General features: G+C 36.1%; 1 protein-coding gene and 1 pseudogene across 5 annotated transcripts in view; one reads left to right on the top strand and one right to left on the bottom strand.

The window, feature by feature from the left end:
• The window catches only part of TANC2 (tetratricopeptide repeat, ankyrin repeat and coiled-coil containing 2), a 329,189-nt gene that overhangs the window by 89,295 nt on the left and 226,859 nt on the right, over window positions 1-13,035 (bottom strand). For all 5 annotated transcript variants that reach the window (XM_053655892.1, XM_053655895.1, XM_053655899.1 and 2 more), the window contains one exon: window positions 10,444-10,569. In XM_053655892.1, coding sequence (XP_053511867.1) covers window positions 10,444-10,569 — 126 coding nt within the window. The remainder of the gene's footprint in view (window positions 1-10,443; window positions 10,570-13,035) is intronic.
• LOC119036366 (uncharacterized) lies at window positions 5,148-5,311 on the top strand (annotated as a pseudogene).

Here is a 13,035-nt window from a genome sequence, read left to right as displayed (position 1 = left end):
TTTTTAGAGAGAGGTGTAGGGAGGGAGAAAGAGAGGGAGAAAAACATCAATGTGTGGTTGCTTCTCTCATACCCGCTACCGGGGACCTGGCCTACAACCCAGAAATGTGCCCTGACTGGAAATCGAACTGGCGACCCTTTGGCTCGTAGGCCGACACTCAACCCACTGAGCCACACCATCCAGGGCCACATAACAGTTTTGAGACTGCTACCATTATAGGCCCAACTTGCAAGGCTGGCCCTTACCTGAAGTCTAGGAATGTGAATTTCAAGAGGATTCCCATCATTCCCGGCACTAATAAGAGTGAACCACTGTGCCTAAACTGTCTGTACAAACAATATAGTTTATGCCAAACATCTGCCTTTCTTTTGGGTGTCTGGAATTTTGGTATATTTTAGGCAAAGGGGTCTATACAACCAGATCACAGTAAAAATCTTGGGCACTAAATCTCTAATGAGCTTTCCCGTAGACAACATTTCACATGTACTGTCACAGTCATTGCTGGAGGAATTAAGTGCATGCTGGGTGATTTCATTAAGAGAGGATATTTGGAAGCTGTGTCTGGTTTCCTCCAGACTATGCCCCATGTACCTTTTCCCTTTGCTGATTTGGTTTTGTATCCTTTCACTGTCACAAAGCACATCTATGGGAATGACTCTATCCTGAGTCATGTGAGTCCTCCTAGTGAATCATTAAACCTGGGGAACACAAGCATTGTAAAAGTCTTATGCTACACATGAAATGGTGTAACTTGAGGATACACTGTAATAAAATAAACCTATATATTACAAATAATAAAGCTACGAAGTACCCAAGCCAGAACAATACAAGGAGTATAGCTAATTAACTAAGAACATAATAGAGACTCATAGAAATACTAAATTCAAAAAATGAAGGGAAATGCAAGAAAAATGGAAAGCAAATATCAAAATGAAAGACTGAAAACTACCCAAATAAAATTAAAATAAATGCAAATGTTATAAATATTTCAATTAAAAAAGTAGATAAAAAGATATGTGCTAGCCAACTGCATGCTACCTATAAGAAACCCACTTCAAATATAAATATACAAGTAGGCCAAAAGTATAGAGAAAGATATCATCATGCTAATACAAATCAATAGAAAGTTGGAGTGGTCATATTAACATAAGACGAAGTAAATTTCAGAGAAAAGGAAATCTTTAAGGATAAAGAAGACCATTTCAAAATGATCAGTGAGTCAATTCACCAAGAAAATATAGCAATGCTAAATATTTATGTACCTAATAAATACAGCTCTCTGTAAATACATGAAGCAAAAACTGTATGGAGATACAGAGAAATCCACAATTATCATCAGATTTCAACATCCCTATTTCAAAAACAGAAAACAAGTAGAAAATCAGCAATATATAAAAGCCTTGAACAATCAACTGATTTTACCTATTTGATAGGTAAAATCAGCCTTGAACTATTTGATAGTTCAAGAACTGCCTACCACAAAATTGCAGATTCTTTTTGGTTGTATATAAAACATTTATCAAGACAGACCGTATCTTGGCTCATAAAAACTCTAGAATATTTCATGCTGCATAAAGGAAACTTTGTATCCATTAAACAGCAACTCCCCATTTTCCTCTCTCCTCAGGCCCTGGTATCCACCATTGTGCTCTGTGCTCCAATTAGTGTGACTACTTTAGATACTTTATTTATTTTAAAAGATTTTATTTATTTCTAGAGAGAGGGGAAGGGAGGGAGAGAAAGAGAGGGAAAGAAGCATCAGTGTGTGGTTGCCTCCATGACCTCCCCACTGGGGACCTGGCCTGCAACCCAGGCATGTGCCCTGACTGGGAACAGAACCAGTGACTTTCTGGTTTGCAAGCTGGCACTTAATCCACTGAGCCATACCAGCCAGGGCATAGATACTTTATATAAGCAGTATGGTATTTGTCATATGGTATTTGTCCTTCTGTGACTGGCTTATTTCATTTAGCATAATGTCCTCAAGGCTTATCTGTGCTATAATATATGACAGCACTTCCCTCTTTTTAATGCCCGAATAACATTCCATTATATGAATATGCCCCATTGTATCCATTCACTCATCAATGAATCAATGGATGTTTAGGTTGTTTTTACCTCTTCATTAGTGTGAAGAACACTGCAATGAACAAGAGAGTACAAATATCTCTTCAAAATCCTGATTTCAATTCTTTTGGATAAATTCCTAGATGTGGGATTGCTGGATCTAGTTCTAGTTTTAATTTTTTAAGGAACCACCCTGCTGTTTTCCATAGCTGCTGCACCATTTTACCTTCCTAGTTAACAGTGCACAAGAGTTCCAGTTTTTCCATGTCCTCGTCAACATTTAATATTTTGTGGGTTTTTTTGTGCTTTTTTGGGACAATGACCATTCTAACAGATGTGAGGTGATATCTCATTGCTGGTTTCATTTATATTTCCTTGATGATTATTCACATTGAACATCTTTTCATATAGCTGTTGGTCAACTGTATGTTTTCTTTGAAGAAATGTCAATTTACATCCTTTGCCCATTTATTAATCAAGCTATTTTTTTGTTATTGAGTTGTAGAAGTTTTGTATATATTTCAGATATTAACTCATTAGTTATGTGGTTTGCAAATATTTTCTCTCATTCCATAGGCTGCCTTTTTACTCTTTTTAAGTACTTTAAAATATGGATGACAAAGTAGTTTCTTTCGGTTATAACTCCTTTACTTTCAGGTTGTAGGTAACTTTTACATTAAAATTCAACTTTCTCCCCTTATCTTGAATGTAACTTAATGTTTATTTCTCACTTCTTTCTCCCCTGTTATGGTTCAGTTAACACAGCTGAAGACACTGAGTAGCTGTCAGTGGAAGACACTGAGTGGCTGCCAGTAACTCCATATGGAAAATGACATTATACAATATATTGAGTTAATTTTCAACTGACACAGAAGTAATTTTAGTCTCTGTTTTTGAATGAATTATTAAAATTCATTAAGCACTGTCTAGGTACTTTCTCATATATTATCTTAGCATATGTGCTCCTTTAGTTCTTACTTACCACATGTTCTATTTCATCATCAATCTGGCAGTGATCATTTTTATTTTTATTATTGTTTTTTTAATCCCTACCAAAGACATACTTTTATTGATTTTTAGAGAGAGAGAAAGGGAGAGAGAAACATTGATTTGAGAGAGAAACATCAATTGGTTGCCCCCCGTATGCTCCCTGACCAAGGACTGAACCTCGAACCTAGGTGTGTGCCCTTCCTGGGAACTGAATCTGCAACCTTTTGGTGTATGGGATTTGGTGTATGGGATTTGGTGTATGGGATAACGATCCAACCAAGTGAGCCACCTGACCAGGGCAGTATCCATTAAAAAAAATTTTAGCTTTTCATATGTAACAGTAAATTTTAAAGATAATAACAAACCATAACCTGTCTTGTCCAGGACTACATTTTTATTTTTCTACATTCTGTATAGATAAGAATGATAGTAATGATAACTATAAGACAGAGAAGTAACATTACTGCATTTTAGAAAGATTAATTTGGCAATCTGGCATTAGCTATTAGAATATGGAAAGACCAGAGTAGGGAGACAAACTAATTAGCTGTATTGAGAATGGATAGCAGGGAAGAATGTCAGACATTCTGAGTAGAACCCTCAGGGTGATATAACTGGCTGGATACAGAAGATAATGAAGATAGTGATTCAAAGCTGACGCCAGGACTTAAAGTCTGAAGGAGGGTAAAACTGGGTTACTGTTAATAGAAATAAAAAAGTAGGAGCTGTTCTGGACTAATGAGTCACTGTGGTGGCCTCTCTGATCATAGCTCCTGCTGAAAAAACATCCAGCTGGCAATTCGTTTTGATACACAATTCTGTTTCCCATCACTGACACCCCATCGTACTGAGTATCTACAGCAAAACACTGTATTGTAATTATATTGCTTATTGCTTTTTATATTACATTGTCTATGACATAGTATAGCCTGTGTTTAAGAACACAGGCTCTGGAATCTGCCAGATATAAAATGAACCCTGGCACTCCAATTATCAGACATGTAACCTTAAGCAAGTTATTGAACTTCTTCAAGTCCCCGTTCCGTTACTACAGTACTTATATCAAAGAGCTGTAAGGATTAAATAAGAATACGTTTAAAACTCTTAGCACCATGTCTATAAAGCATAGCATTCCAATAAATGCAAGCTATCACTTTTATATCTGTTTGAAAATGTCTCATTCTTTATAAAAAATATTTTACTTATTTATTTTTAGAGAGAGGGGAAGGGAAGGAGAAAGAGTGGGAGAGAAACATCAATGTGTGGATGCCTCTTATGTGTCCCCCTACTGGGAACCTGGCCTGCAATCCAGGCATATGCCCTGACTGGGAATCGAACTGGCGACCCTTTGCTTCACAGGCCCATGCTCAATCCACTGAGCTATACCAGCCAGGGCTGAAAATGTCTCATTCTTAACATTTGTCTTAGTGTTTCTTTAAGAAGTCCAGTGTATTATATTAATGTGGGGAAAAAAAGGGGAAAGGTTTATTTTACTCCAGAAAATAATACTCTCGGTCCTTCAATAACTCGCATATTGAATTCCAGCTTTCTGACATTGGTCTTACAGGACAACACTTTCTGAGAACACTTTAGAGTCACTGATGAGTGGAATTTTTAGGAACGGAACAAAGATATTTGGAAAACAGTAAAAGAAATAGAGAAAATGCAACTCTCCCAAATACTGCCATTTTTACATGTTTCCTCATATTTAATACCACAAAAATATAGAGAAAATATAAAAACAGTAAAGCTTTTAAAATGTGAAACATTTGGTAGAATAATTGTATAACTATGTCTACATAATTTTGTGCTATTAGATTACTGGCCTTGAAGGTGAGAACTAAGATTTATTTTTACTGGCACATCAAAGCTGGTTAATTACTTGAAATTTAAGATTAAACATTTTTGAGTGAACTCCCAGTGATGAAACAGCTATGGTCCTACAAAGGAAATCTTGCAGTTCTCTATTTTATTAGTATCTTGGAAAGTTATCCCACAAAAAAATCTTTTATATAATATAAAGTTGGAAAACTTAGATCATCCTACTGAATCAAAAAATGTTTTGCAAAATGTTACCTAAGTGTTTAGTGATGGCTTCTAGGCCTTTTGGCTAAGATCAAGTGTAGTTTCTGTTCTTATCAGTAAGTTTAGTGACATTATGGCCACTTGAATAAGATTTAGTTACTTTTGGAGAAAATAATGATAGAAAGATCATTATTTTTCTATCTAGATTAGATAGAAATGGGAAATTAGATTAACTGGCTTAATGGTTGGTTACTTTTCTTTACTGCAGTTAAGGCATTTAAAAATATTTCCTATGATTTATTCTTACAGAATTAGATATCATAATTAGAATTGCCTTCATGTTATGTCATAGCCCTTCTTCAGTGTTGTTTAATGCGAGAGGTCAATGTGTACCTATTAGAAGACCACGTGCTCTCTAGACTTGTGGTGGAACTTTGTTGTATATTAGCTATTGTTTAAGTTTTCAGAATTTAAGAAGGAGTTTACCAAATAAGGCTAACTTATATAAAAACCAGAGCTGTACATCTACATGGAGCTACTTTAACAAGTAGTGATCTGTTAAAAAAAAAATCACAGTTAGGCTACTCCAAAAAGCATAAATTATTTTCTAGCAGACATTTCAAGACATTCAATTTGAGTACTGCATTTTCAGATTTTAGGGTGCTTTGCAAAAGAGCTGACTGGGGGAGAGAGGATCAATCTCATACTAGTAAAGCTATAATCTACCCATCTAATATTTATATAGGCAGTTATGTGCATGCAACCTCATCTCTGGATTTTGAATTTACCTAAAAAAAAATTTAATGTTGTAAAAATAAAACAATGAACAAAGAGATAGAAAATACTGATGGAAATATTCCCTTGTAAATGTGAGAGTCAGCCAGGCAATGATCAAGATGACTAAGCAACCTCAGGGATGTGTGACTCAGTGGGCTATTGCCAGAGTATTAGCTTCATGACATGCATTTTAGTCACCCTCATAAAGAATTCATTGTTTTGGAAAGTAGGACTCACAAATGGTGTGAAATGCTGGTTTTATTTGATAAAAATTGAATTCTTTTGCTTTGACAAGTTAACTGTGGCAGGGTGAATTTCACATAAATTCTGCCAATGAGTCGGACTATGATTTGCACATACACCCTCCAACCTAGGATTTATTAAAGCAGCTATTAACTAAATCCAGTGTCTGTGAATGGTCATTTATATAATGGATTTAGTAAAAGTCCTAGGCAAACCAACATATTTTGATACGTTTTCATTAGAAATGTGTAATCTCTTCAAAAAGAACAGTATAATTATAATTTAATATCAGGGAAGTTAGAGTCTTATCATTGATAATCTGTTGTTAATTTACCCCAAGGAGCCTCTACTCAAAGTCATTATGCTCTTTTGCTTTGTGTATTTTAACTCTCCCTGCTTCCTTTTATGTATTCCATCATAAAGTATATTACATTTACCCATAAAAACCAACAACCTCTTTCTTCCTTTTACTAGGCAGCAAAATTGGTTTGTCTTCCTCTGTGGAATAAGAGATTCCATTCAGACGGTCAGAAAGAGTGAGAGGTTTCAGGTGGGTAATTTCTAGCATAACTCTATATTAACACAATGATGATTACATTTAAAAAATGGACCCCCAAATAATTTAAAAAATGGAAGTTAAAAAGTTTAATAAGATTTCAAATTAATATCTGTCAAGAACATCAGGCTTTGGGACTAGAAAAGGCACTTGTGGAAGGTCAGCCAGCTATACACCGTGCACTAGTACACAATCTCCTGTAACTATTTTACCATTGAAGCTCAAGCTTTCAGATGGCTGACAGCTAGGAATCTAAAACAGTGACTTGCTGCAGTGGGATCCTTGACAGTGCACTTATGTGACCTTGTCTCCACTGTTGGGCTGGGTCTCTAGAAACATCAGTTTTGGTAGAACAGCTGCTCAAAACAGCTGTCTTAAGAAGTAAAAAAAAAATTTACTAATGAAGCAAATGTTAATGTTAATATCCCACTTGAAGAATCAAATTCTAGCTCGGATGTTACCCCAACAATTTCTGTTTCAGCAGTCAAACCACTACCATTGTGATCAAACAATTGCAGTTACTATTAAGGTAAACTGTTAAGTAAACTATGCCTGTACTCCTAAACCATGTTCATGAACAACTTCTAACATTCTTTTTTTTTTTTTTAAAGATTTTATTTATTTAGCTTTAGAGGGAAGGGAAGGAAAGAGGGACAGAAACATCAATGTATGGTTGCCTCCCATGCATCCCATGCTGGGAACTGGCCTGCAACCCAGGCATATGCTCTGGCCGGGAATCAAACCACGATTGTTTGGTTCGCAGGCCCGTGCTCAATCCACTGAGCTACACCAGCCAGGGCTTCTAACTAATTCTTAAACTACACTTTCTTGCATTCTGTAAACAGACTAGTATGGTCCCTAAAGGCATAAAACTTATATTCAGTTACAACTGTATCCTCTGAACCAGTGGTTCTTAAAAAGTGAGGACCCCTAGGGATTCTCAAGACACTTTCAGGGGGTCTAACAAAGTCCAAAAGACAAATCCATAATTTGTATTTTTCCATTCTCCTTCTCTGATAGTGTACAGTGGAATTTTTCAGAGCTTACATGATTAACACATAATGGGTCTACTATTGTTTTTTAAATATGATATTTTAAAATTTTCTCAGTTTTAATTTCTAATATGGTAGATATCAATAGATATGACTCATATAAACACAAGCTTTTTAGGGTCCTCAATTTTTTAGTGTACAAAGGGGTCCTTGAACCCAAAATGCCTGAAAATCAGTTCTCTAAATAGAACAGGGCAACACTGCCTGTATGAAGTACCCAGTGAACGCTTGTCACCTCTTTAGACATATATTCAAGAAATATTATTTCAGATGATCTACATACTTGGAACTTCAGTACTTACTGGATACAGATCCAGAATCATTTAAAACCAGAATTGTGATTAAAAAACTATTTCATGACTTGTTTGATAATATTTTAAAATATAGAAAGATATACCTCTAATGTATAAAGATATATCTTAATTTATACTATAAAAGGTTTTCAAACACTTTACTGTTTTTTAGGGTAAAGTTGTTTTACTTCAACCATAATCAGAGGAAGAAAAATATGTAAAACTGAAAAATGACTGCAATTTGTATGTTCCTTTAAACAAAATTAGAAAGCACGATGTACTATGTTTTAAAAAAATAATGCTAGGATGCTTGGAAAACAGTATGACTCAATTTCTACAATGAAGTGCAATGTTTTAGATATAATGAACACAGCTATAAGAGCTTGCCAAGCAGGTCTATGGAAACATGATGAGGGAAGTATCTCTAAGTGTGCTTTTTTTAAATTAATGTGTTTTAAGTCATATCATAAGCCACAAAGTGCATTTGTAAACAGTAATCAAGATAACATGTTATTCTTTGAGGGAAAATTATTGTCCAGGGCCTCAAAGTTCTAAATTAAAGTATGCTTATTTTAAAAGGGAAAATACAGCTTAGTAAACATCCAGTATCTTATGGACTAAAACACTCATCTGGATGGCATGTACTCACCATTTAGACTGCTGAAAGGAAAACTCTTGAAACAAAAGACAACTCTGAGGAACTGAAACTCTAATAACACAGTACCATTATCAATGGACAAATTCCATCTTTAAGTATTAATGTAAATAATAAGTTGAGACACTAATCTGTATGGGGTGTAAAATTAGTTTTGTTTGGGATGAATTATATAGGCAGAGAGCTTCCTAAAGACTTAGGTACTCTTTAAAAAGTCTTTGGATGTACTTTGGTGTTCTAGATACAACAGATATCTGTGTGTAAACATCAAGCTCACTAAAATGGCAATTGTTAAAGATCTTACAAATCTTCAGATACTAGAGGTGGAAATGTCCCATCAAGTATCAATAGAACCCAACGTGAAGAGTCCTTAAAAGCACACAACTAAAACCTGTTAATTTTGTTTTCCATGTACTATAAAATCCATTATTCATTAACAAGCAAAGCAGAAAATAAAATCAACAATGTCAGCATGTTTTACAGAAATGAGATGTATGGTGATACCAATGTGGCAGATTTTAACCAAATTTGAAGGTCTGTATAGCTGAATAGCTGCACCCAATCTTTTTTACTATGGCTATGCATGCATTTGGTCTTGGAACAGATAATTTATTTAGTCTTTTGACTAAATTTATTCAGGCTTTGGATATAATCAACCTACCAACACTAAAGTAGTACTTGACGTAATACCACTTTCTAGGCAGGAAATACACAACTGCATGTACTAAGCAACTAGTATGTGGCTAACTGAAGAAATGGCAAACAGGCTGCAAAGAATTCAGAATAAAACTGTGACTAAGGCTATCAGTTCACTAATGTTGATGGGAAGTATGGTGACTGTAGCAAGCAATACAGTCAGTTTATTTTATGCTCCCAGTTGCTTAGCCATCACTGAAAAACTGTCAGTATAATACTTTCGGCATGGATAGCAGGCTTGTATGAATCCCCTTCTGTGTGAATCCCCTTCTATGTATGCATTTGGCACTATATGGATCAGAATGGGGCACAAGACAACGGGTGAGAAGGAGAACAAAAGAAAGACGAAAATAATCTGTAAAATAAAATAAAAATATACTTGATGTAGTAGAGCTATGAATTACTAGATATTAGAGAAAGCAGACCATCTGTTAAAGCTATTAGAGATAGTTCAGTTCATTTTGGGGAAACAATAATAGATACCAATAATGGTCTCTCAACTAGACCACGGTTATAACAAAATGAAAGTCTCTGAAAAGATCAGGATCCTGTTTGTAGAAACATGCAGCATGAGCAGAGTAGAGAAAGAAGTGGCTGGGTGAGAAAGGACAAATTGTTTAGCTGTTGCCAGGACAGGACTAGAAGCACTGGTTAAAACACCAGTAAATTAAAAGAACTATGTGCCACTAGAAATGGCCACTAGAATGAACGTGAAATAAATTTTTTAGCAAAACACATTTTCAGCACAAAGTTCAAGTTGCAGTATGGCTAGAGTTGAAGCTGGTCAATAATCACTTGAGAAATCCAGGGTCCTAAGAAAGTTATTTCCCCCATCACCACCACACCAGCCCTTTCTACTTGTTTTCTTTCAGAACTGCAAGGAATCAATGCCAATGCTTCCAAATACGGGTCATTACAATGCCTTTGGGCAATATACATGTATTTATCTTTCTCTTCTATGGTTACACGTTTACTTCTTAAGAGAGGTTTAAATAAGTGTGGAAATTGGAAAACAAAAGAACTTTTTGCCTATTGCACATTTCCATTTTCCCCTGGGATCCCCAGGCAAAGCAGTCCTGTGGTTCTAACCTCTTAAATCCTGCTGTGTGCGAGCACCACTCATGCTCTGTCTTGGCATTCGAAGAGAAGTTCTCAAAGGTGTATGTCTCTGCTCGTCCAAGTAAGCAAGGTCCTCCAAGTGGGCAGAACTTGTGGCTGAGAAGAAAGAAGAGTTTAGTCAAAATACGTAAGTCTCAAAACTTCAAAAAGTTTTTCCCCAAACTTTGGAATCAGCACTTACTCCAGCAGATACATTTACGAAGAGTATGCTGAACTCAAAAAGCATCATCATTGTTTGGAACATGAGCCAGGGAACACATGTCAAGAGTTGTCTTTAGTTCCTTCATCATTATCAACTGCCTGAGCTTATGGAGAATACTAGCAACATGTTGGCAAACACTAGTACCTGACCACAAAGATTATTAATTTTTGCTTCTTTTTGGGTCACAAATTCCATTTATAGAATAAGCTAGAAACGTCATCACTGGAGAAACCTATTTCAAATTATATTGAGCTGTAAGAAAAACATTTTCAACATTTTTTCTTCATGATAAAAAATCAAATTAAAAAACATTCTGAACACAATTTTCATGTGTGTGTGCCTGTGTTTTGGTAAGTTGAGAACCTGGGACAATGGACAGAGAATTACCAAATAGCATTTGTGAAAATGCCAACATTCATGAATTCCAAAAACATTCTGTTGCTCTTTCAAGACAACCAAGTATGAATGACCTCCCAGTGCATCTGTAAATCCTTGAACTCCTAATCCATCACAAAAGAGAGAAAATGTCAGAAGATAGGGGGAAATGGCATCGGCACTGCTACATATTGAGAACAGTTGGGTCCACTCACAAAATGAACCAAAAGGTGAAGAAGTCAAGAATCAGGCAGCATTAAAGACAAAATAGTTAAAAAAAAATATTTTATTGATTATGCCATTACAGTTCTATTTCCCCCCTCCACCCTTCATTCTCCTCCACCCTGCACACCCTCTTCCCCCACCATTCCCCCCCTTTAGTTTATGACTACACGTCTCAAGTTCTTTAGATTCTATATTTCCCATACTATTCTTGCCCTCCCCCTGTCTATTTTCTACCTACCGTCTATGCTACTTATTTTCTGTACCTTCTCCCCCCTTCTCCTCCTCCCACTCCCCTGTTGCTAACCCTCCACGTGATCTTCATTTCTATGGTTCCACTCCTGATCTAGCTGTCCTCTTAGTTTGTTTTTGTTTTAGGTGTGGTTCTTAGTAACTGTGAGTTTGCTGTCCTTTCACTGTTCATCTTTTTATCTTCTTTTTCTTAGGTCAGTCCCTTTAACATTTCATATAATAAGGGCTTGGTGATGATGAACTCCTTGAATTTGATCTTATCTGAGAAGCACTTTATCTGTCCTTCCATTCTAAATGAAAGCTTTCCTGGATAGATCAATCTTGGTTGTAGGTCTTTGGATTTCATGACTTGGAATACTTCTTTCCAGCCCCTTCTTGCCTATAAAGTCTCTTTTGAGAAATCAGCTGACAGTCTGATGGGAACTTCTTTGTAGGTGACTGTCCCCTTATCTCTTGCTGCTTCTAGGATTCTCTCCTTCATTTTAATCTTGGCTAATGTAATTATGATGTGCCTTGGTGTGTTCCTTCTTGGGTCCAATTTCTTTGGGACTCTCTGAGCTTCCTGGATTTCCTGGAAGTCTATTTCCTTTGCCAGATTGGGAAGTTCTCCTTTATTTTTTTGTTCAAGTAAGTGTTCCACTCGTGGCTGTTCCTCTTCCCCTCCTGGTACCCCTATAATTTGGATGTTGGAATGTTTAAAGATGTCCTGGAGGTTCCTAAGCCTCTCCTCATTTTTTTGATTATAGTCACAAATTAGAGGAACATATGAAGGCTAAACTAATTGAAATGAATGCAAATGCACAGGAAACCAATAGTAATGGAAAGGAAAGTGGGACTCAAATCAAAGGAGTGGACCAGAAAGAGGAAAAAAATGACCAAACAGAAAAGGATGAAGAAGCAAGAATTCAAAAAAATGAAGACAAAATAGTTTTTAGCAACAGCAATAAAAAAGCCCAAATGGTAATTCAGCGCTTATAAATTAGTAATTAAACCATTAATTAAATTTGTTGCTAACTACATAAGATACTTTGCCAAGGGTTAGTTCAGTCACTCAGTGACATCTACTGGGAGCCAATCATGTGCCAGGCACTCTTCTTGGTGCTCCCCACCAACCCCTGCCCCCAGCCTAGTTGCCAGTTTACCTCTGGTGACCATTTAGAGTGGGTGAGAGGAAGCAAACGGAAATCAATTCTTGGTTTTTGAGATCCAATGAGGTATTATTGTTCATATCCTCAATATAAGTCAGGATGAGACACAAACAATATGAGGTAAATTATGAAAAGTGGCACCAAAAAGTCACATAATGCTGTATGAGCTAGAAAAAATAGATAAAAAGAAGGAAGGAGGAATAAGAGAGAAAAGAACAGAGAGAACAAGTACAAGAGATAAATATTGCCTTCATCTTTCAATTACTGCAGTTGTCTTGGTTACCTGAGTCTACTGGAAACTCAGACAAAAGACTTACCCAATTATAGATTCTACAGGGAAATAAAGGTCTTTGAAAACTAGTC

The sequence above is a fragment of the Artibeus jamaicensis genome, unplaced genomic scaffold (genome assembly GCF_021234435.1).
Source record: "Artibeus jamaicensis isolate MK-2021 breed Jamaican fruit bat unplaced genomic scaffold, CSHL_Jam_final contig_1998, whole genome shotgun sequence".
NCBI classification, from domain to species: domain Eukaryota; kingdom Metazoa; phylum Chordata; class Mammalia; order Chiroptera; family Phyllostomidae; genus Artibeus; species Artibeus jamaicensis.
Note: the sequence above shows the minus strand (reverse complement) of the source record. Positions and strands in the feature narration are given on the sequence as shown.